Source organism: Panthera pardus, unplaced genomic scaffold, assembly GCF_024362965.1.
Source record: "Panthera pardus isolate Hobbes unplaced genomic scaffold, ASM2436296v1 HiC_scaffold_22, whole genome shotgun sequence".
Classification (NCBI taxonomy): Eukaryota; Metazoa; Chordata; class Mammalia; order Carnivora; family Felidae; genus Panthera; species Panthera pardus.
In genome coordinates, this window is record NW_026526788.1 from 86617643 (window position 1) to 86641742 (window position 24100).

The 24100-nt window shown below is 55.1% G+C and overlaps 1 protein-coding gene across 3 annotated transcripts in view; it reads left to right on the forward strand.

The window, feature by feature from the left end:
• The first annotated feature begins 260 nt into the window (after positions 1 to 260).
• The window catches only part of KNDC1 (kinase non-catalytic C-lobe domain containing 1), a 65791-nt gene continuing 41951 nt past the window's right edge, over positions 261 to 24100 (forward strand). For 2 of the 3 annotated variants that reach the window (XM_053910096.1, XM_053910097.1), the window contains exons 1-6: positions 270 to 885; positions 7798 to 7996; positions 8554 to 8612; positions 21382 to 21534; positions 21918 to 22035; positions 23285 to 23934. In XM_053910096.1, coding sequence (XP_053766071.1) covers positions 784 to 885; positions 7798 to 7996; positions 8554 to 8612; positions 21382 to 21534; positions 21918 to 22035; positions 23285 to 23934 — 1281 coding nt within the window. In that variant the 5' untranslated portion in view covers positions 270 to 783. Of the gene's footprint in view, positions 886 to 7797; positions 7997 to 8553; positions 8613 to 21381; positions 21535 to 21917; positions 22036 to 23284; positions 23935 to 24100 lie in introns of all 3 variants that reach the window. The other variant, XM_053910098.1, reaches the window with a different exon arrangement.

Here is a 24100-nt window from a genome sequence, read left to right on the forward strand (position 1 = left end):
CCCCGCCGGATCTCCTGCCCCCTCACTCCCGTCTCCTCTTCCCCCCCCCCCCCCCACAACCGCGCGCCTCCGCAGCCGCCACCCCCAGCGAGGACTGCGGCAGCCGCGCCCCTGGGCGGCGGGGGGAGGAAAGGGGGGGGGGCGGACGGAGGGTCCACGTCCCACCCAGAGCCCTCCTGGGAGTGGGCCACGGCCCTCGACCTCGGGGCCCCAGGTGGGCGCAGACCCAGGCAGCAGCCTGCGGTGGCGTCGCTGAGGACGCCGGCCACACGAGAGGCCCCGCCCCAAACGGTGCCAGCCGCTCACAGGCCGCCGGCTCCGTGCAGCTGCAGAAGCAGCCAGCGTCCCCGAGGAACAGAGTCCCCGAGAGCGCGCAGACCCCAGTCGCGCCCAAGCGCCCGCCAAAGTGAGCCCGGCCTGGCGAGTGCCGGGACCCCCGGTTCCTCCCGAACACCCCGTCCCCCGCTCGGGTGACACTGCGGCAGGCGCGCGGGCGGCGCGCCGAGGGCGGGGCCGCGGGGGGCGGGCGCGTTGCCATGGCGGCGGGGCGCGCGTAGCCGGAGCCGGAGCCGGAGCCGGAGTCCAAACCGAAGCCCGAGCCCGGCCGTGCGTGGAGCCGGAGTCCAAACCGGAGCCCGAGCCCGGCCGCGCGCGGAGCCGGGCGCAGGGCCCGCGGGAAGGCCCAGGCCGGACGGGCGCGGCGGGGCAGGGGCGCCGGCCGGAGCGCGGAGCGCGAGGCCCCAGCGCTGGCCGAGTCCGAGGCGCCCCCCGCGCGCCCGCACGATGCAGGCCATGGACGCGGCCGTGGCGGATTTGTACGAGGAGGACGGCAAGGACCTAGCGGGCTACGACTTCGAGCCGCTCCCCACTCTGCCGGAGGACGAGGTGAGCCCGGGCGCGGTGGGCCCCGCCTCCCCCCACCTGCTCCTAGGGAGAGTACGGGGGAGGGTGCCCCGGCTCCCAGGACCCCTGCCCCTGGCCCAGGTCTTGGAGGCCGCTCTCAGCAACGCCCCCGTCAGCCTTAACATTTTCGCTTTGAGAGGACAGGACCCTTGGAATGTCAGCCCCACGGGACAGCAGTGGGTGGGTGGTCACTGAAGAAGTTGGGTCCTTCCGCGGGGAGGGTGGGGGCTCCTGATTATAAACGTTGGATGGATGAGTGTGGGGTGGGGCGTCGTGAGCGGGAGGGGGTGGAGCACTGTCCTCCTCCCTGCCGGCACCCTAGGAGGTCAGTGGGAGGCACTGGCCAGCAGAGCGCAATCAGGCCGGCCTGCTCAGGAGCTGGGTGGGGGGGAGCCCCCGGGACTGAGGGCCGCCGCCTGCACACAGAACAGCAGAGGCCTCCGCCCGGCATCCCGAGTCCCGAAGCATCCCCCCTCCCAAGGCTCAGAGGGACCAGCAGTCTCCGCCACATAGAGCTTCTGGTCATTAACTGGACAGGTGCCCACAGAACCGATTTGCCTGCACCTCTTGCTTCCCCACGGCACCCGCAGGCTGAGGCCTGGGGCCAAATCAACAAGCCGGGTCCGTGGCCCCCCGAGAAGGCAGCCACTCCCAGGAAGACCCAAGGCTCTGGGGTCTTGGCAAAGGAGGGCCTTCCAAGCCTCCAAGCAGGCAGATGCCCCAGTCCCTGGGCTTCTGTGCTCACTGTGGAGGGATCCTGGCATCATGCAACCATCCACGGAACGGGCTGTAACCGGCATGTTGCTGATGAGGACCCTCCAGTGCCATGTGGGCGAGACTGGTGGCCAAGAGTTAGACACGGCCACCACCCTCCTAGAGCAGATAAGGGGGTTCCTGAGGACCTAGCCACAGCCCCTAGGGCCCTCTGCCTTCTGCCTGCCATCCCCCCCCCCCCCCACACACACACACACTTTTGCAAGAAGGCTGGCTGTTAAGGGCAGGGTTCATGACATGGTGGCCCTGTCCTTCTGGGGAGCAGAGCCTGCTGTGGGAACCCCGTGGCTGGCCTGCCAAGAGCCGCTGAGGCCGGACCCCGAGGGTTGGTGTGTCCCCCCCCCCCCCCCCCCCCCCCCCCCCCCCCGCCATGGTGGCCTGGATTTGGTGAGAGACAAGGCTGCAGAGAGGGAAAGCTAGAGAATAAATAAACCTCTGGGCATTTCCATGGCTTTGATGCAAAAAGAAAGGGGTGCGCCCAGCCCACAGCCTTCAAAACCTCCCCCAGAGGACACATTTCAGTGTGTCTGTTAGAAGACTCACCTCCTAAGTCACCGTCCAAAGCAGATGGGGAACGTGGATCTTTGTATCAGCGACCCCATCCTTTTCGGGCCTCCTTCGTGCCCTGTGGCTCGTGCCAAACAAACAAACAACAGCAGAGCCGGGGATTCAGAGCCAGAGCCGGATCCCCGCCCACGGCCTGTACCCCTGTGGCCCTCTGCCTTCGCTGGGTTGGAGGGTTCCCTGGTGCCCCTCTGGGTTGGAGCAGCCCCCTAGCTGTGCACAGTGCATACGGCTGCGGGGTTCCCATCGTCCTGTGACCGAGGCCTCCAGATGAAGTGGGATGCCACTGGGTTAGTAGCATCCATTGGGAAAGCTCAGATGAGCCCTTCAAACTTCTTTCACCTTTTGGGGGAGACAGGCACCGTCTTTGGGCATGCTCCCGTAAAATAGGAAGCCTGTCCAGCTCAAGCCTTGGAGCCAGACCAATGTCCTGTGCCTGTGAACACACCTGATCCAGACTTTATGCTTCCTGCATACATTCAACTCGGTTGGTGTTGAAGGTTTTAAATCCCCATCAGAGTCGTGTGACTGTACCTGCTAACATTATGGCGTCAGGTTGCACCTGAAAAGCCATCCCGTGTAAGGTGAGGGGGTAGCCAGACTGCAACATCACCCATACTGACGGAAACCCCGGGAAGAGCCAGGACAGAGAAGACACGGGGCATCTTCTCACCCATGGAGGGGTGGTGGGTGCCAGACCCAGGGACATGGACAGACTGCACAAGACATGGGAATTCACCATTTTTATAGCTGATTATAACAACAGACTGCACGACAGGCCAGGACTCCCCACAAGCCCCAGGGAATGTCCTTCCCTGGTTGTAACCCCAGGGAAAATCCAAATGGCCAGTGAACACATGAAAAATGTTTGACCTCATCAGTATCAAGGAACGCAAAATACACCGCCGTGAACACCTGTCCGCGAGTGCTAGATGGCAAGAACTGGAAGACTGCATGGTGGCCACGTCAGCAGGGACAGGCATGGTGGCAGACCCCCTTGCTGGTGGCAGCGTCCCAGCGCTTCCACTCTGGGTGTGTGCCCCGGAGGGTTCTCTCAGCTGCAAACCCCCCGGGCCCGTGGTGAGCGGGTCTGAGGCCCTGGGGGCTGTCGCCCCACCTGTCCCGCTGCACTGGTCGCAGCAAAGGTCAGCATGAGGGACCAGGCAGAGCAGCGGCTGCCGGAGGGGCAGATGCCAGGCCTTCTGGAGGCAGGTGATGTCGCCCTCAGGAGCCTCCAGGGGACAAGGACAGGGCAGACTTGGAGGTGAAGTTGGCACCGGGGCAGGGCATCTCCGGGTTTCTAGACTTCCCTGCGGTGTAGGGGGCTTTCCTATCCCTTCCGGGTTCTGTGAGCATCTCCCCAGCATCCATGTACCGGGCGCCAGGCTGGGCCCGGGGATGTGAAGGTGGGTGGGGGGCAGCCTGTGCTGCCTGGAGGCACCCACGGCTGTGGGTGCCCGTGGGTGCCCTGTGAAGACACAGATATTCCCACTGGGCCCTCGGGTCCACGTGATGACCCCACCCAGACGACACAGAGCAGCAGGCGACTGGGGAGGTGAGGAGAGCTTCATGCTGGGTGACAGTCCGGAGTTGGAGGGGGGCGCTTTAGGGCAAGCACCCCCAACGGGGTACTACGCAGACCTCCCCAGCTTCCTCCAAGCTGCCAGCAGGCCCCGAGATTGTCCACAAGTGTCCTCAGCAATGATTTGGGTTTGTGTTGGGGGTTCCCATCACGATGCTCCAGGGTTGAGAAAAGTAACATACGAGAGTATGTTTGAAATGGACAATAACCATCCACGGTCCCTGTGGGTCCCCACGTAACCCTGACTCACAGCGTTATCTCTGATGGGGTGGGGGGGTCTTCGAGGCACAGAAGCTCCTGGATGGACCCACTTTGCTATAACCAGACAAGGGTCGTCAGGTGGGAAGCCAGCCCTGCCCTGTGGCTGACGAGGGGCTTCCCTGGGGACCAGCCTCCCTGAGGAGCACCCCTCCTCCCAGCCTGGACGGGACAGGGTTTGTGTCTGCACAATCTCTAGGGAAGGGACAGTTCACAGGCCTGCTCACAGCCGAGGCAGCACCTTGCTGGCCAACAGTGAGGGGTGGGGTTCCAGGCCCTGTGGGCTCTACTGGGTTTTGAAGAACCTTCTGGGCCTGCGCTGAAGTCTGGGTCTGTACCCGAGAGGTAGAGCCACCAGAGGCTGCCCAGCAGCGACAAGGTCAGGTCACGCTGGGCAACGGCAGGGGACGGCTGTGGTGTGGGAGGGCCACGAACCCTCTGGCCTGTCACAGGCCCTCATGGGTGCGGGTCTGTGGCTGTGCTGGACGGGGGGCTACAGACAGGCATCAGTGGGAGCTGCGGCCGGTGTTTCTGTTCCCAGCCCGTCACCTCTTTCCGAAACGTTGCCGCGGCCAGTGGAGCCGCGAGTCCTGCCCTGGGGCCCGTGGTATCCGGATCCGGGCCCACCTGGCAGCAAGGCTCAGAGCCCGCGGGACCCGGAGATGGGCACAGACGGGCAGGACGCCCATGTGGCTCTTGTCTGTCAAGGTGGCTGGGGGTTCTGGTGGGGATGTTCGCTGAGGGAGCAGAGTGGCTGGCATGGGCTTCCCCGTCCCTCACCCCTGCCCGGCCCATTAGCCAAGCCTCGGCCCTTCTGCCCTCCTTGGGCCGTGGATTCAGGCAAGGGAGGGTCATTCCAACAGCCGGGGCTGGAGCAGGCGGAACGGAAGGGTGGGTGGCAGGCCCCAGAGGACAGGTGACCAGGGAGGCCATGGGTCAGGGTCCCCCAGCACTTGGTGACCCCCCCGCCACCATGCTGGTATATCGGAACCAGCGGCACATCTCAGCCCCGCCCTGGAACCGTGTGTCCGCTGAATCGTGCCTTCCCGTTGCAACAGCTGGGCTTCGGAGGGGCCGAGAGCATCTTGTCCGCGAGTGGCAGCTTCCGCCGTGTGCCGGAAGCAATGACCCACGGAATCCACCCCGTAAAGTCGCACAGAGAATCCGCACCCCACCGTTTAGATGCTCCCACCGTGAGCAGGCACTGGGGGTTAGGGGCCTCCCCACTCACGGGGCATCTTCCAGCTGGGCCGGGGCCCTCGACCTGAACAGGAAGTCAGGCTCTGGGCCGTGAGATGCCCCGGGGGAGCACCCGACCTGGGCTCCCTTCTCCTGGCGGCACTTTCAGTCAACAGCCGCGCAAGCTGGTGCCTGCAGCCTGTGCAGACACCGCGGAGCACAGCATCAACAAGGCGCCTGCGGTGGGGACCGGCTCACGCTCGCGCCGTGGGCTTCACTCTCCTCAGGAGCATAAACCCAGAGTCTTTGGGTTGTTGGTTAGTGTGTGTCTACTTGTGTGGTCGCGTGCATGTGCGTGTGCACGCGTGTGTGCTGTGTGTGCACGTACACACTGCCAAGACGCCTCTTTAACGAGGCCCCACGAGCATCACTGGGCCCTCCTGCGTCCTGGGGAGCCCACGTGCTGCAGCGAGGGCCCTAGACTGAGCCAGATCAGACAGAGCTTTCATCCGTGGACCTCAGAGGCTGGGAAATTCAGATTTTCCGGTTTGCCAGCCTCCTCCACGCCCGAGTCTAATCCTGTGCTCTGCTTTGTGCCCTCATTCTCCTTTGAAAACTCCCAGACCACCTTCATCACAGGGCCGCACGCATTTCTGGAACCTGGCTGGCAGCTCTGACTTGGATGTGGGTGAACCCCGTGGCCCCGTCTTCTTGAACCAGCTTCCAATGGGCTGGCTGCCCTTCCCTCATCCATCTACCTCACAGAAAGAGCTGGAAGGGCCTGGGGAGTGACGTGGAGACCTGTGCTGAGCTCTGAGGAGGAAGCAGATGGTGGGATGTGCCAAGTCACGTGGGCACAGGCAGCCCAGGCCCGGGTCCCCTCCTGTCACCCGCACTGCTGAACCCCAGAGGTTTGGCCAAGGTGCTCATGGGGCCACTCCCTGATTTTTCCTTCTTTCTTTCTTTCTTTCTTTCTTTCTTTCTTTCTTTCTTTCTTTTTCTTTCCTTCTTTTTCTTTCCTTCTTTTTCTTTCTTGTTTCTTTCTTTCTCTTTCTTTCCCCCTTTCTCTTTCTTTTTTCTTTGTTTCTTTCTTTCCTTCCTTCTTTCCTTTCTTCTTTCTTTCTTTCTTTCTTTCTTTCTTTCTTTCCTTCTCTTTCTCTTTCTTGGCTTAAGCTCTTTGTCCCCTTTGTCTGTGGTTGTGGGGATTCCTGCAATACAAATGGGGGAAATTCAAGGGCAGGAGCTAGGAGACTTTCCAGGACTGGAGGGCTTGGCCACATGGGAGAACACTCCTGTGTGCTGGGAGGGCTGGGCAGCTGAGGCTGGAGAAGGAGGGGGCTCCGTCTGTCTTCTACACCATCTCCCCTACCCTCCACCTCCTCTCCTGACCCCACGCACATGCTTCCTGCAGGCTCCAGCTCCCAGCCTGGCTCCCTGAGCTCCTCCTCCCGAGGGCCAGTGGAACACAGTCCCACAGACGCACAGAGGTGACTAGGGCATTGAACAGCAGGCCAGATTAGGGCCTCGAGATCCAAGGTGTCTGACGTGTGGCAGTGTGTGTGTGCACACTCAGGGTGCACGTATGGGTCTGAGTGTGTGCACACAGGTATGTTGTGCACGTGTGAGGGTGTGTATAGCGTATGTGTGAATGTATGTGGGTGTGTGTGACTCGGGATTGCACAGGTGTGCATTTAAGTGAAAGTATGGGTATCTGAGCGTGCGTGAGACTGTGTGGCATATGCCTGACCACTGAGGACACATCAACTCATTTTTTGAGCGTGTTGGTACATGTGTGATTTGCATGTGTGCATGTGAGTGCACATGTTGGTGTAAACCCACGTGCGTGCATGCACAAGGGAGGTGTGTGCGTGTCTGACAGCGTGCGGGTGTCCGACGTGCATACATTCGGGGTGCGTGTGTGCGTGCTGGTGACGTAGTCACAGCGGAGTCTAGTCAGACGTGAACGCTGAGCCCGGCACAGGGAGGCCTGGGGTCTGGCCTGCAAGAGAAAGCCCCTTGACCTGGGTCCTCCGTGGACTGCCTGGAGCACCTGCTCTGCTACGGGCTTCCCGCACACTGTGCATTTGTACACGTCGGCTCGTCTCCACCGGTGCCCACGGCTTGCTGACGACCTGAAAGCCCTCGGCGTGCCCACCGAGCCACGGGTGGTGAGCCTGTGGGCCGGGTGCCTCCGCCAGTGGGCTGTGGGGCGGCCAAAATTACTGGGACAAAGAGCTAGGTCCCGACCGCAGGAGTAACACCTGTTCCCAATGATATGCTGGTCATTTTGCCAAATACTCTGTGGCTTCTGGCATCCAGGGAACAGTGGGCTGGGTGACATTCTGGGTTTGTTGTTTTTCCTTAAAAAGCCTTTGCCTACAACCCTGTTTCTGACGTAAAGTGAAACGTCGCCGCGTGCTGTCTGCTTCCCTGGAATCGGTCTCGACGTGGGGGTGCCGGGCCTTCCCTGGGGAGGGGGCCCTACGGCGGCCTGGGCCCGTCCCCAGACCCGTCTCAGCCGCGGCCTGTCTTGGCAGGAGAACGTGTCCCTGGCCGACATCCTGTCGCTGCGGGACAGCGGCCTCAGCGAGCAGGAAGCGTGGGCCGTGTGCCTGGAGTGCAGCCTGTCCATGAGGAGCGTTGCCCACGCGGCCATCTTCCAGACCCTCTGCATCACGCCCGACACCCTGGCTTTCAACACCAGCGGGAACGTGTGCTTCATGGAGCTGCTCAGCGGTGAGCCCGGGGCGGGGCAGCGGGGGTGGGCCGCGGAAGGTAGCTTTGGGGCACAGTGTGGACACGGGCGCCCTGGGCCGGCCCAGAGCAACAGAGCCCAGGCCTCCCTGGTCCCCTGGTGGGATCTCCAGCCCCGAGGACCGCTGAGGGAGAAGGAGGCGGGAGGGCCCTCGTGCACGGCCCATATGGTCCCCGCAGGGACGAGCCGGGGGCTGCCAGCTCCGAGGCATCCGGTCCTGCTGGCCCCCAGGGAGTGCACGTGCAGAGGGCATCGTAGCGGGCACAGGAGGCCGCCTGACATCTGCCTCCAGTGTTCCCGTGGCCTCCCCTCCCCGCCACTGTGCTCTTGGGACCGTTTCCCCACACTTAACAGTGAAGAGTGAAGTTTTCCCTCTCAACCGCTGTTTCCTCAGGGACGCGGGGACAGAAGGGGGTCAGGAGAGAGCCATCGGCCCCCGGGAAGCAGGAGGTGACGCGCCTCCCTCCGGGCTGGCGGGTTTCTCTTCACCCTGGGCGTTGTGGGCGTGTGACCAGAGCCTTCTCTCTTCCGTCCCCAGATGACCCCGAGGGTGCCTTTGTTCCCCCCGAGTTCGATGTGACCGGGAACACCTTTGAGGTGGGTGGCCAGGCCGCTGGGGCTGGGGCACCTCTGTGCAGGGTCGGGGGGGCTGTCTTGGGACACCCACCTTTGTCAGACTCAGGGTCCCGATGGGGCAGCTCGGCTCTGGTGATGGCTTGCTGTCTGGATGCGTGCTTGTCATGACAGCTGTAGGGTATGTCTCCCGAGTGCGAATTTACTGGATTTAACTTGCTAAAAGCGTCTGGAACTGGCAGTGGCGGCTGGCGGGGAGTCACAGTTTCTCGGGGAGAATTAGCGGAGGGTGGGTCGTGGCACCCGGAGGAAACACGTGGCCTCTGAAGCATCAGTCCCCAGCGGGAGCAGCAGCCACAGCAGGCTGCTGTGGGCCAGCATCACCAAGGCCCCCCGGGCGCCCCCCCCCGATCCTTAGAATGGACCCCGGGGCCCTGCTGTGTGCAGGTGCGGGAGGTCCGGGTCGGGCACGAAGGAAGGGCTGGAGAGCCCAGCTTTCCGCAGAGCCCCGGCCCCTAAGACAGTGGAGAAAACGAAATCACTTGTTAACAAGTAAGTGTTTAGTTACAAACTCAAACTGTAGATGAAAACACATTAGCTTAGTGACATTAGGCTACGTTTTCACCCCCAAATGAGAGTTTTAGGATTGGCTCCTCCTGTGCCCAATTTTCCTTTAAAATAAGCTGGAACCCAGCCCCTCGCTGAGAGGCCCTTGTCCCAGCTCCGCTGGCAGCAGGATGCAGGCCCGAGTCGCTGGTGGGTCAGGTCCCTGGCTTCCCTGAAGGGTCAGCACCAGGCCCGCGTGCCCTTCTGTTTGTGGCCGTTCCCGTCCCTGGTCTGTGCACAGGCTTCTGCCTTTTCACTGCATCTTTAATGTTTATTTTATTTTATTTTATTTTATTTTATTTTATTTTATTTTGAGAGATAGATAGATAGAAAGAAGGAACAGGGGAGGGGCAGAGAAAGAGGGAGACACAGAATCAGAAGCAGCTCTAGACTCTGAGGTGTCAGCACAGAGCCTGACGCGGGGCTCGAACGCACGGACTGCGAGGTCATGACCTGAGCTGGAGTCAGATGCTGAACTGACTGAGCCACCCGGGCGCCCCTTCACTGCATCTTTAGATCCGGACCGGACACGACACTAAAGCCCAGAAAGTAGTGATGGCCTCCGCCCCCGCCCCCGGTCCGCCGGCCAGGCTCCTGCACTCCTTCCCTGTCCCCTCGCGGTTCTGTGCCTAAAAGCAGTATCGTTTCGTTCGCGCTGTTTTTAACATTCTAAAACGAGCATCAGCTGCGATGCGTGCCATCCTCTGGAACTTCCTTTTACGCACTTCCACGAAGATTCATCGGACCACGCGCGCTGTCGTTGTCACCCCTGTGAAGTAGCGAGCCTCTCCGCCCGCGCTGCGCCTTCTCCGTGGGTCTGGGCCGCAGCTCCTCCGGGGCGTGAGCCCAGCGACGCGGCGGCCACACGTGCGCTCCCGCCGCCCGCGGGCCCGTCTCCTCGTGCTTTTCTTCAGAGTCTCACTGTCTTGCCGGGACCGTAAAGGTCTCGTCTGTAACTTGTCTTCACACCATCTTTAAGGCAGCGAGCGGCTCTCAGCCTCTTTGGCTCTCGGGACCCCTTTACGCCCCTGCAAATCGCAGAGCAGCCAGAGCCAGAGAGCTCCTGTTTGTGCGGGTTACGCCTACCGGTCCGTGGTGTAGACCAGGGCTGAGACGTGGGAAGCGGTTACCTAGTAATTCACTTAAAAATAGCAATAAACTGCTGACTGTTGACACACAGGCCGTATTTCTATTAGCAATAGCAGCATTTTCCCAAGAAAACAGCGAGAAGAGTGGGGCTGTTTCACACGTCTGCAAGCCCCGTAGCGCCCTGCTCTGTGGAAGCCAGCGTGGTTTCCACGGCAGCGTGCGGCCTGTTGCGATGGCACCGCGGGTATACCCCGGAAGGTCCAGGGTGCGCTCGGACCGCACGACACAGAGGCGGCAAAGAGCATGACCCGGTCACCCTGAAAACCGTTCACCCCAGGAGGGGCCCCTTGGAGGTCTCCTGCCTTAGTATAATCTCCTCTCAGCCTTAATATAGTCAAATTTATTCATGTTTTCTCTCGTTGTTAGTACTTGTTGTACCTTAAGAAACCTCGCCACCCCCAAGGGCTAACAGAGATGTGCTCATAATTTCTACATAATTGACTTTTTTCTGTAGCTGAGGTAAGGGCCCGGTTTTATGCGTTTCCCTGTGGATACCCGCTCCTGGACCTGCCAACCCCGATGCTGGCCACAGCCGCTGTGCACCCAGCTCTGGACAGCAGGGTGGGCTTCCCGGCTCCGTGCTCCCGGCCCCTGCCCCAGACCCAGCCCTCCCGGCTGGGCACCCGCCCCTGTCCTTTTTCAAGTGTTCTGACTCTGCTCAGCCTTCACTCTTGCACGTCAATCTGAGAAGTAGCTATCAGGTTCCACAAAATCCTCTGCTGAATCAAGGGGCATCTGGGGGGCTCAGTCGGTTGGGTGTCCAACTCTTGATTTCGGCTCAGGTCACGATCTCGCTGTTCATGGGATCAAGCCCCACGTTGGGCTCTGTGATGACAGCACAGAGCCTGCTTGGGATTCTCTCTCCCTCTCTCTCTCTACCACCCCCCCCCACTCTCTCTCTCTCTCAAAATAAATAAATAAACATTAAAAAAACACCTCTATTGAATCTGTCAGTCACTTTGGGGAGAATTCAGTCGTTATAAGTTCTTCTCCATAAACACTTCTTCCTTTTCATTTATTTAGATCTCAGTAACATTTTTTCACTGTAGGAGTCTTGAATATCACTTATTAGTTTATGCTCTGGAACTGGATATTTTCTGCTTCTATTCTAAATTGATGGTCATCTTGTCATTGCATTTTTCTGCTTGTTTGTTGCTAGTCTTTGGAAACACAACTCACTTATTATCTCAATCTTATGTCCATCCACCTTGCTAAACTCTTTCGTTATTTCCCATAACTTATAGATTCTTTAGCTTTTCTATCTAAGTAACCAGGTCACCAGCCTGTGCAAAGGTTTTGCATCGCGTCTCCCTTCCCATTCTGCTCTGTGCCCACAGGAGCCGCAGCAAGGTGCCAGGTAGCACAGTGTAGCGGGCCCGCATCCTGCCTCAGGGACACGGGGCTCAGAAAGTGCTGCTTCTCCCCTTCTGGGGGGAAAAGCCAGGGTGGCGTTTGCTACGTGCCTGCCTTCTGTGCCGTGTCCTATCACGAATGTACCTTAGGCTTTACGAAAATGTTTCTGCACCCTTTGAATTGATCATTGAGATTTTTAATACTTACGCATTTATTTTCTAATGTCAATTCATCCTTTCCTGCTTAGAGAAACCAGGCCAGCTGTCTTATCTTCTTGGTGCACTGTTGCACTGGATCTGCTGGTGCTTACTCTGGGGTTTTGTGCCGTTTCCGACTGGTACTGGGGGCAGGGCCCTCTCAGTCTGTGCGAGCGCCCCTGCCCCTGCCTGGGAGGGTTTATGTAACAACAGGGCACACCGCTCCTGGAGGGCCGGTCCCACTTACTTATGGGGCCACCTGTTCCCTTTGAAGGAAGTTCTTTCAGTGCTGCTCAATTTTTAACAGTTACAGGGTCCATCTATTTTGTATTTCTCATTGAATCAGCTCTCTGGTAAGCTGAATATTTCTGAAATGTACCCATTTTTAATTGTTTTTTAAGTCATCAGCGTTTGGTTGTAGACAGTGTCCCTTCTTAGTCCCTGCACTGTCTGTGGGACATTGGATAATTTAAATTCTCTTCCCTTGCACTTGTCAGTCGCATTGGGGGGTTTTACTTTGTTAGTTTTTTCAAAGAGCCCACTTTATACCACATGATCTTTCCCGATGTGGTTTCATTTTCTTTTTCGACTGATTCTGCTCTACTTTCCATTCTCTTTTCCTTGTTTTGAGTTTGGTAAGTATTCCTTCTCTAAAATAAGTTGGACACTCAGCTCGTCTGTCTTCAGCCTATCTTCCTTTCTAATATGAACATTTATATCCAAGGCTATGAATTTCCCTCAAAACATGGGTTTAGCTGCATCCTGCAAGCTTTGCCTCGTAGCATCTGCAGTATTTTCTACTTCTAAGTATTTCTTTTAATTCCCACTGGGATTTCTTCTTTAGCCTATGACTTGTTTGGCAACGAGAATGGGTTGAGTTTTTTCTGCCTTTTTTTGAGGTGTAATACACATACAGAGACACACATGTCACAAGCATGGCAGCACCCTATGGGGTGCAGGGCCAGGTGGGTCCATGATAGAGTCCACAACCCAGCCTGTCCACAGTGACAAGCAGGGTTCCCAAGTCTTAAATGCTTCACATCTCTAAAATCTTCCTATAATGAAAAGTCTTGTTTTCTGAGTTATCTTAATTCCCAACGGGTGATAGGTGATTTTCTTTGTTTTTCCGTCCATGGAGCAAACAATCCTTCTTACCTGACACGTGAAAGGGGACTGCAGAGTGCACTGATGCCTTGGTCCCAGTGTTTGCATGGGGTCCCATGCATCCCCCATCAGCCCTGTGATTCCAGGGTCTCTGTTCTACTCTTGTATTAGCTTCATGCTGGTGCCTGTTCCTGGGGCTGTCAGAACATCCCTAAGCGTCACATCTGGAGGTCTCCAGGTCTCCAGGAATAACTGCACATGTCACATGGGCTCGTCAGGCCTGCCCAGGCACCTGCTCCTGCCTGCGTCCTGGGGTGGCAACCCCCTGCCCATAGGAACCATGGTGGCAAATGTGTTTTCTTCGTGCCACTGCTGCTGTTGGCACCAAGACGCCTCTGGCCCTGACCTCTGTGTCTCTGCACTATTGCGCGGGTGCAGCCCGTTGGAACACTTGCTGGGCATGTCAGGACTGAGCCCATCCCCTTGCCCACCACACGCCTTCCAGACCTGTAGCTGGCACAACTCATGCTGCTGCCCACCAGCCCCTGCCGGCCTGGTCTTGCCCCCACATCTGCCCCGGAGAGAGGACAAAGATAGGTAGCAGTCCTCAAGTCCTCATACTGAATTCCCCCTTGTGACCCTACCCCACCACCCACCCACTGCTGGGCTGACCCTTCAGTCTCCCTAAAACCCAAGATGCATGGAAGCTGGCCCTCCTGGGACCATCCTCTGAACATCTCAACCCTTGCTCAGGAAACCCCAGAGATGGGCTAGTTTCCAAAAGCTAAAACTATGACCCATGACCAACATTCAAGGCCTGCCCCAGGCAAGCCCCCGACTGCTACAGGAGTCTTCTCTGGACCTTATCACCCTGAGTATGTTCGGGTTCCAGTGGAGCCTAGCCAGGACGACCTCAACATCCGCCACCCACTATTACTGCCCACTGCCATTTGTCCACAGACATGTATGTCAGGCCTCACAGTGAACAGAACAGATGGGCTCCTGCCTCATGGGAGTCATGGTCTTTCACAGGGGATAGACTTGATGTAGGCAGTGGGCTGGGTCCTGAGAGAGGAGAATGGGGCCTTTCAAGGAGATGACAGGGTCCCCAGCCAGGTCAAAAGTCCCTGGAGGCCACTCTATGAGAAAGTGATATTCAGGTTGGAACCTGAAGGGTGAGTAGGGTTCACCAGATTGAGACCTGGGAGGGGCTTCCAAGACAGAAGGAAATGTGCAAAAATGCTTGAGTGGCAAAGATGCTGATATTGGCCAGTATGTCATGGACAGTGTCATCCAACAACCAATAAGAAGTTTATTTGCTGAGTTATTGTCAAACTAAAAGATATGGAATGATGGATGAGTGGATGGATGGATGTTTGGGTGGGTGGGTGGGTGGATGCATGGATAGATGTGTAGATGGATGGATGGATGGATGGATGGATGGATGGATGTGTGGGTGGGTAGATGGATGACCATAGACAGGTGGTTGGATAGATGGGTACCAGTGTTCCTGAAGGGAAATAGGGAGTGGTAAAGGCAGAAGCAGATACCCTGGCCTTGCAGGCACAGAGACAGGTTTTATTCTCAGAGCTGTGATGAGGGTGGTGGGCAGAACTGCACCCCCACAGCTCATAGTCCCGGCTGGAGTCCTACAGGTAGGGCCTCATAGGGTTTGCCTCTCCTTCTACGCCAAGCATTAGCAACCAGCAAGGTCCCTAAAACAAGGCATCTGCCCGAGTCCTTGAAGCCCCTTGACTTAAGTTTGGCCCCTTCAGGAAGCCCTGGACACTGGCTGTGTGGGACCCCAGGCAGGGGCCCCGGGGTGTGATCGACATGGTCAGTGTGTGAAAAGAGAGAGAAGGCTGCCCTCTTCTTGGGGACCAGGGCTGGGAGTTCTAATGTCTTCTGTGAGAGGTGGGGTAGTGGCCCAGCGGCCCAGCTTTGGGCATGGGGAGAGTGGATGGATTTGGGAGTCATCAGTGCAGCTCAGCCATGTACATGGGGGCCCAAGCAGGCAGCGGGGATGCCAACACTGATTGGTGTGTGGGGTCAGGGGACAGGATTGCCTTGTCTGTAGAGAGCAAGTTTGTGGGCCTGAAGTCTAAGAGGCTTCAGTGGAAAATGACAGAATAAGAGGCTTCAGAGGCCAGGTAGAAACAAGATACATCCCAAAAAAATAAGTAGCTTCTCTTTGTATTGGTAATTACTGGTTAGAGATGAAATGGAAAATGTTTCATTTATAACAGCAACAACAACTATAGAAAGTCCGGAGTAAATACAGCAGGAAGGATAGAACTGTAAAGTGAACCGCTTTTCCAAAGGTAAGAAAATAGGATGCGAGAAAAGGAGGAGACAGACCCCATCCCTGCATCTGAGTTTGCCCCAGCTTTTGGGAGGCATAACTGACGTATGACGTTGCACAAGTTTGCGTACAAACGAATGACTTCATACATTTGTATCTTGCAAAATGATTCACACTACTAATAGGGTTAATTAACACCTCCATCACGTCATTACCATTTTTTTGGTTGTGAGAACACTTAGCATCTACTCTCTTAACAACCTTCAAGTGTATAATACAGTGTTGTTCACTGTAGTCACCAAGCTGCACGTTGGATGCCAGGAACTTACACATCTTATAAGCGTGAGTTTCGGTCCTGTCTCCAACATCTCCCCGTTTCCTCCACCCCCAGCCCTTGGCAACCTCCACTCCACTCTCTGTTTCTGTGAGTCTGGCTTTTTTAGATTCCACGTAGAAGTAAGAGCACCCAGCATTTGTCCTCCTGTGTCAGACTTATCTCACACAGCCTAATGCCTTCACGGGCCATCCTTTCCTGTGGCTGAATGATGCTCCTTTCTTTGCTGATTCTTCCAAACACAGACAGGCTGCTTCCACTTCTTGGCTTTTGTAAGCAAAGCTGCGTGAGCATGGGGTGCACACAGCTCTTCGATTGCCTGATTTCACTTCCTTTGGACACGTACCCAGAAGTGGGATGGCTGGATGATAGGGTTATCCTGTGTTTAATTTTTGAGGAACCGCCGTGCTGTTTTCCACATTGGCTGCACCAGTTTGCATTCCCACCAGCACCACATCCACACCAACACATATCACCCCTTGCCTTCTCAATAATAGCCATCCTAACAGGTGTGGTTTTGATTTGCGTTTCCCTGATCGTGAGTGATGGTGAGCATCTTTTCAGGCACCTGTCGGCCATCCGGATGTCTTCTTTGGGAAAACCTCCATTCAGTCCCTCTGCCCATTTTTTTAATCAGATTGTTTCCTTGCTGTTGAGTCGTCTGAGCTCCTCATATATTTTGGATATGAACTGCCTATGAGGCAGGTGGCTTACAAATATGTTCTCCCTTTCTGTAGGTTGTCTTTCCATTATGTCGACTGTTCCCTTCACTCTTCAGAAGCTTGTTATTTGCTGTCATCCCACTTATTTGTTTTTTCTTTTGTTGCTTGTGCTTTGGTGTCGCATCCAAAAACTCATTGCCAAGACCAATGTCTCAGAGCTTCTTCCCTGTGTTTTCTTCTAGGAATGTTATGGCTTGGGGTCTTATGTTAAGTCTTTAATCCATTTTTTGTATATACATACATACATAGGATTATATAAATAGATGAATCATTGAAGAGTAGATAGGAGATGATGATAGATAGATAGATAGATAGATAGATAGATAGATAGATAGGAAGGGAAGGGAAGAAAGAAGGGCTATTTCCTCAAATTCTCCCATGGAGTAGACAGATACAGTTTGCAGCTTTGGTGGTATTTGTGACCTCACAATTTGGATAGCACATTGCAGGTCAAAAGCCCCAAAGAGATAACTTGGGCATCGTGGGATCGTGCTCCATGGGATTCATACTGAAACGTATCTCTGCATGAGAAATTAGTTTTCCTTCCAGCACCTCCCTAGGCAAAGGCACTAGGCAGAGGTCGCTGCATGTTCCTCTCCAGGCCCATCTTGCCCAAAAATACACCTGAACCAGACCCTCCTCCCACACCACTCCGCACACACCGCTCGCTATTAAGTCCTTGGTTCATTCTGCTGATTGTTTACTTGTTCATCTGCCCTTGGTCCATGACTTCTCTTCCTGTGCTCTGACAGTCGGGATCATGTCTCTTCTCTTCTTGATTTTTGAATTTTTCCACAATGTAATCATGCCCACAAAAACATCATATTAAATACACTTTGGTGGTAAGAGCCGTCGTAAGGATACATGGCAGTCACTGATTGCCATGTCACCATATGCCTCCTTCTGTGAAGCTTGGTTAAGAAAATCAAAATTGAGAAATCCAAATGTATAGCATCTAGGATTCTGCTCAGGGCTAATTGTCTAGAACTAAATCCTCAAGGTCTGCTTCTCTTGGTGCCCTTTTGTGACCTCTGCCTGACTCTAGCCCCAAGCCTTCAGTCTAGATCTTTCTATATTAAGATTCAATCCAAAGAAGATAATTCTGGGGGCACCTAGGTGATTCAGTTCATCAAGCGTCCAACTTCAGCTCACGTCATGATCTCACAGATTGTTGGTTGGAAACCTGTGTCGGGCTCTGTGCTGACAGCTCAGAGCCTAGAGCTGCTTTGGATTCTGTGTCTCCCTCTCTCTCTGCCCCTCTCCTGCTCACACTCTGTCTCTCTGTCTCTCAAAAATGAATATATGTTAAAAAAAATTTAAAAACAAAGAAGGTAATTCTGGTCGGCTTTGATCTTGCTGAAAAGTCTCAAGCACTTTGGGATTCTCTGGTTTTGTCTGAGATTCTGCCTATTTTAATTTTTTTCTCATGTGTGAACAAGAGTGCATATCACACTGTTATCACTGAAATAGCATTGGAGGAAAGGTGATCAATTATCTTTGCTTTTATACATCTTTGTGCAGTAATGTTCCAATTGTTCCAGTGAGATTGCATTGCTATTTTAATTTCAACAGCTCAAATAAAAAAAAACTTTAATTTTTGTTTTAAACATTTAATCCATTTTGAGTTCGTTTTTGTCCATTTTTGTAAGTGGTGCAAGATAGCCCAGCTTCTTTGTTCTGCAGGTGATTATCCAGTTGCCCAACATTTATTGAAGAGATTGTCCTTTCCCCATGGAGTATTACTGGCTCCCTTGGCAAATATTGGTTGACTGTATAGACTTGAGTTTATTTCTGGACTCTCAATTCAGTTCCATTGGTCTGTGTGTCTGTTTGTATTCCAGTACCATGCTGTTTGGACTGCTATAGCTTTGAAATCAGGACATGTGATGCCTCCAGCTTTATTCTTCTTTCTCAGGATTGCTTTGGCTATTTAGGGGTCTATTTCTTTCTATTTCTGTGAAAAATGCCATCAGAATTTTGATAGGGATTGCATGCAGTCTATAGATGACTTTGGGTAGTATGGACAAATATTTAACAATACTAATTCTAAAAGTACTAACAATACCAATACAAAAATTTAACAATACGAATTCTTCCAGCCCGTGAATATGGCGTCTCTTCCCATTTATTTGTGTCTTCTTTAATTTCTTTCACCAAACTTTTTTTTCTTAAACTTTTTTTAAATCTTTTTAATGTTTATTTATTTTTGAGAGAGAGGGAGAGAGAGGGAAAGAGCGTGAGTGGAGGAGGGGTGGAGAGAGACACAGAATCCAAAGCAGGCCCCAGGCTCCGAGCTGTCAGCACAGAGCCTGATGCGGAGCTTGAACTCACAAACCGTGAGATCATGACCTGAGCCAAAGTCGGACGCTCAACCGACTGAGCCACCCAGGTGCCCCAAAGTCTTAAACTTTTAAATGTACAAAGTTTTCACTTCTTTGGTTAGATTTATTCTTAATTATGTCTTTGATGCTATTGTGAATGGGATTGTTTTCTGTATTCATTTTCCTATATTTCATTGTTAGTGGACCAAAGATAACTGGCTTCTGCATATGGATTTTGTGTCCTGCAACTTTACGGAATTGTTGATCCTTCTAACAGGGTTCTGGTGGACTCGTCAGGCTCTTCTGTATGTAGGATTATATTGTGTGCAAATAGAGACAGTTTTACCTCTTCCCTTCTGATTTGGATGTATTTTATTTCTTTTTCTTGCCTGATTGCTCTGTCTGGGACTTCCAGGGCTGTGTTGCATAGGAGAGGGGACAGTGGGCACCCTTGTCTTGCTCTGATCTTAGAGGAGAAGGACTCAACCTGTCACCGTTGAGTGTGATGTTAGCTGGGGAGGCTTGTCACATGCGGCCTTTGTTATGTTGAGATATGTTTCTTCCCCACTCAGTCTCTTGAGAGTTTTTATCATGAAAGATGCTGAATTTTGTCAAATGCTTTTGCTGCACCTACTGAGGTGGTCGTACAATTTTCATCCTTCATTCTACTAATGTCGTCATCAAGTTGGCTGATGTGCAGGTGCTGAACCACCCTTGCAACCCCGGGACAAATCCCACTTGACCATGGTGCGTGATCCTCATGATTGTTGTTGAATTCAGTTTGTTGACATTTTGCTGAGAATTTATACATCTATGTTCATCAGGGATATTGGCCTATAGTTTTCTTTTGGTTCCTTACCTGGCATTGGTATCAGAGTAGTGTTGGCCTCACAAAATGAGTTTGCAAGTGTTCCCTTGTCTTTAATTTTCTGGAAGAATTTAAGAAGGATTGGTATTAATTCTTCTTTAAATATTTGGTAGAATTCATTAGGGAAACCATCTGGTCCTGGGCTTTTCTTTGTTGAGAGGTCTTTGATTACAGATTCAATCTCTTTTCTAGTAATGGTCTGTCCAGATTTTCGATGTCTTCATGGTTCAGTCTTGGTGTGTTTTATGTTTCTAGGAATTTATCCACTTTTTTCTAGGTTATCCGATTTGTTGCCGTGCAGTTGTTCGTACTCGTCCCTTAAGATCCTGTGGATTTCTGTGGTGTTACTTGTAATATCTCCTCGTTCCCTTCCGATTCTGTTAATTCGAGTCTTGTCTTTTTTTCCCGGTTAGTCCAGCACTAGGGTCCACAGCCAGGACCGAGGTCTGTCTTGCCTATTACCTGACACACGGGTGGGCGACACTCCCTCCGGGTTCCCTTGGTGCGAGACACTGGCTCCCACGACCCCCACAGAGAGGCTCTTGGCCATGGACGGAGGTTGAATTGCTGTTGAGGAACAGGCCCTGGGACATGTTGGTGGCCATCTTGGTGACATCCTAAGCATTTTATCTTGTAAGAACTCTGCCATGTCAGTGCAATTACAATAAAATCCCAACTGTTTTTAGTTTGTTTTCTCAATGGGAATAGGAGAACTTATATTTGTTTTCTAAAACCTGACAAATGTGAAAATAATCAAACTTTTTAAGAAAAAAAAGGAATGACAACTTGTCCTCAGGACGTGAAAATACACTCTGAAGCTACTATAATTAAAATAGCACCGTCTGGACAGGAGGACAGGAGGAGAGGCCAGCTGGTTCTCAGGGTCCCAGAGGAGCCAGCGGGACGGGCAGTGGCTCAGCAGCAGAGGGTGGGATCTTCTTTAAATGGTGCCAGGGGGTGCTCTCTACCAGGAGGGAAAGAAGCCCAGACCCTGCAGCACGCCAGCACACTTCAAATGGATCAGAGCTGGGTGTGTACAAATTATAAAATATTGGAGGAAACAAAAGCAAGTTGTCTTTATCATCTCGGGTTAGGGAGTTTCCTCCTAAGAAGCAGCTGAAGAAAAAGTGTCTGATTTCACAAATTAAACCTTAGACATTATGGAGGTCAAGGGGCGCGTGGCTGGCTCAGTCGGAGGACCGTGCGACTCTCGGTCTCGGGGTCGTGAGTTCGAGCCCCACCTTAGGTATAGAGACTACTTAAATAAAAGTAAAAACTTAAAACAAAAGGAAGTTTTGAATGTCAAAAACTGCACGAACCGCGTCGAAAGCTAAGTGACAAGTGGAGAGAACATATGTGTGGCACACAGACCAGGAGTCCGATCCCCAGTGCGCCAAGCGTGCGCCCCAAACAGGCCACGACGCGGTGGAGGTAGGGAGTCCGCGAGTGGGCAGAAAGAGGAAAAGTTAAATCCGTGCCCAGCGATGCTCAGTCTCATTCACAATGAGAGAAATGCAGGTTTAAAAATAGAAGACTCCGCCCTTCAGAGACACGGCAGCCTTCACAGGTGGGACCCTAGCGTCTGTGCACCCTGGGTGGGGGCTGGGGTGAGCCGGGAGCCCGGGAGGGGCACCGGTGGGCGCAGCCAGGCCAGCACAGACCCCACACCCACGCGCCTGGGGCCCCGCGGTGGGGGGAGGCGCTACCTTGGCCGTGCTTGCGCCGGCCCTACAGAGCAGCCGTGGTCCCCGAAAACACCCGTTCCTGGCCAGAGGAGCAGACGCCGTGTGGGGACAAGCCACGCTCCACGGCACCGACAGGCTCTTTGGTGCCGCAGGCTCACATCTACTCTCTGGGGGCCACGCTGAAGGCGGCCCTCGAGTACGTGGCCGAGCCCGAGCCCGAGCCCGAGCCCAGGCTGAGCCAGGACCTGGAGGCCTTACTGAGCCAGATGCAGGCAGAGAACCCCAGGGACCGGCCAGACCTCCAGGTAAAGACTCGTCGGCCATCCCCGCACTTCACCCCCAGGCCGAGACCTGAGACCCTCCCCACGGCCCCGATGCCCCAGCACACACCCACGGGACCCTCCTGTCCCCATACCTCGCCCCTCTGTCATACGGGCTCTCCCCCTGGGATTCGGTGGCATTGCATTTTGCTTAAACCAGAACTTGATTTCTTATTATGCATTGTTATTATGAAGAGGCGTGGCTTATAATTCTCGTGGGCTAAACAGAATCTCCTGGTTTCCCGTAATCCCAGGACACAGGGTGTTTTTATGCCAGAAAGTAGATGTGGCGGGCGGGCGGGCTGTCGGCCACAGGGCTTCCTCGTGGTGAGCGGTCCCGGCTGAGGCGCTCACACACACGTCTGCAGAGCATCATAGCGCTGTGTGAAAAGAAGATGCTTTTCACGTCCTCCTGCCGCCTGTGCCGGAGCCTCTCGGCCGTCGGGAGGAGGGTGCTCTCCATTGAGTCTTTCGGAGCATTTCAAGGTAAGCACACGCACACACGTACGCGCACATGCGCACAGATGGTCACGCACACGTGCGCACGCCTGCACGTGCCCACTCACATACGTGCCTGTGAACGTGCACAGGTCTCAGCACAGATCACACACGTGTTCACACCTCTGTACTCTCACACCATGAAACACCCACGTGTACACATGCAAACAGACCACGTGTGCCCCACAAGCACACGTGTTCACACTCACATTAACACGCATGAAAGTGCAAAGTCGTACACCTCTTCATCCTCGTACACAAGCATGCACACTTGTGCACAAAGACAGCACTCTCCCACACATACAAACCCGTTGTGCAAACGTGCACGCAGATCAACACGTACACACTCACCCTCTCAGTCACTTTGTGCACGCTTTGCAGACCCCCGTGCGGCTGGGGGTGAAAACCCAGGTCCTGGTGAGAAGTGACCGGTATTAGGCCTCTTGTCTCTGTCCTAGTCTGTGAGCAGGTCAGTCCCTGGACACGGGGACATTTCACTCTTCGTTTCCGTTTGCCAACACCACGCAGTGTCTCTGAGGCCCGTTGCTTCTCTGCTATGGAAGCTGTTGCTGAAGCACCTGGGACTTTCTCAGCTCACGTGAGACTCTGGCACGGTCTCAGGTGGCCTTCCGAACAAATGCCCGCATCGCTCTGCCCTGTGCCTGAAGCGAGGAGCCTGGAGGGCCCTCGGGGGAGGCACGTGTGGCCGGAGGGACCCGCCGCACCGGGGACCACGGGCCTGAGGCGTGGCTCCAACAGCGAAGCAGAGAGAGGTCACCACCACGCGGGCTGCAGGCCACAAAAGGGGCCGTGTGTCTGTAGCGTGGTTCACACAGACACAGACACGTGTGGGGGACATTGTGCACCAGGACAGGGCAGGGTTGCAGCCAGATTCAGTGTCTTCTTTCGGGGAACATCACTATGTAATTGTGCCAGAAAGCCAAGGCTCTTTGGACAAGATGCTTGGGTGACCTTGGGAAAACCCTGAAGGGGCTCAAGGAGGCTGGGGATGTGGCCCGGACCCTCTGCAGTCTCAGTATTTAGAATCAGCTGGGTTTTGTGATCAAGGAGGTGGATGAAGACGGGGAGGCATATACACACGCACACACAGATGGTGACGCATGTGGGGGGGAGCAGTGGGGGACCCAGGAGTGCAGCAGAGGAATCCCCATCCCTTCTGGTGACCCGCAGGGTCACTGGCCGCGTCCCCCACAGCAATCTCCTTGCTTTTGCCCAGATGTCAGCGAGAGCTCCTGCAGCGGGAGGCCGGCGACAGGAAGCACAGGGCCCAGAAAGCAGCCAGGGGGCCGCACCGCGGACCCAGAGGGCCCGGCCCAGCGCCCCGCCCACGAAGCCCACGGCGCCCCGGAGCAGCCCGCGGCCCTGCCTTCCAAGCCCCTACTGTCGGCCCCCGTGAGAAACGGAGAGCGGCTGGCCAGCCTCGTCTTGGACGCCCAGCGCCCCCTGGGTGACCCGGAGAGGAGCTGCCTGAGGAAAGTGCAGACGTTCCCCAGGCTCCTGCCCGACGGCCCGGAGGCCAGCGCCCTCTGCCTGACGCTGGGCCCCCAGCTGCCCCCATCGGAGCTCTTCCCTCCAGACCCCAGGAAGCCCTTTCTGGAGGGGATGAATGGCCTTTCCAGCTACAAGACACAGCCCTCGGCCAGACTGCGGCCAGAGCAGGAGCCCGAGATCCTGCGGGGAGAACCCGGAGGCGCCGGCAGAGGTGGGGACGGGGCGTCTGGGGCGCCGGGCTGGGGCCCCACAGAGGAAAGCCCCGCGCCCCGACCCAAGGCCCCTGGAGATGCAGGCGGAGAACCGGGGACTTGCAGGGCTGAGGAGGGGATTCTGGACGGAGCTGGGGAGCCGGCTAGCACAGCCACAGAGCAGGTGGGTGACGCGGTTCTCCTCCCGCGGAGCCCCGGGGTCGGGGGGGGGGGGGGGGGTGCAGCACACAACACACACATCCACTGCTGGTCCTTTACCACAAGGAAGGGAGTCAGCCTTCACCCCTGCTCAGGAATGTGCAAGCTGTATGCAAGCTACCTGGGTTCTG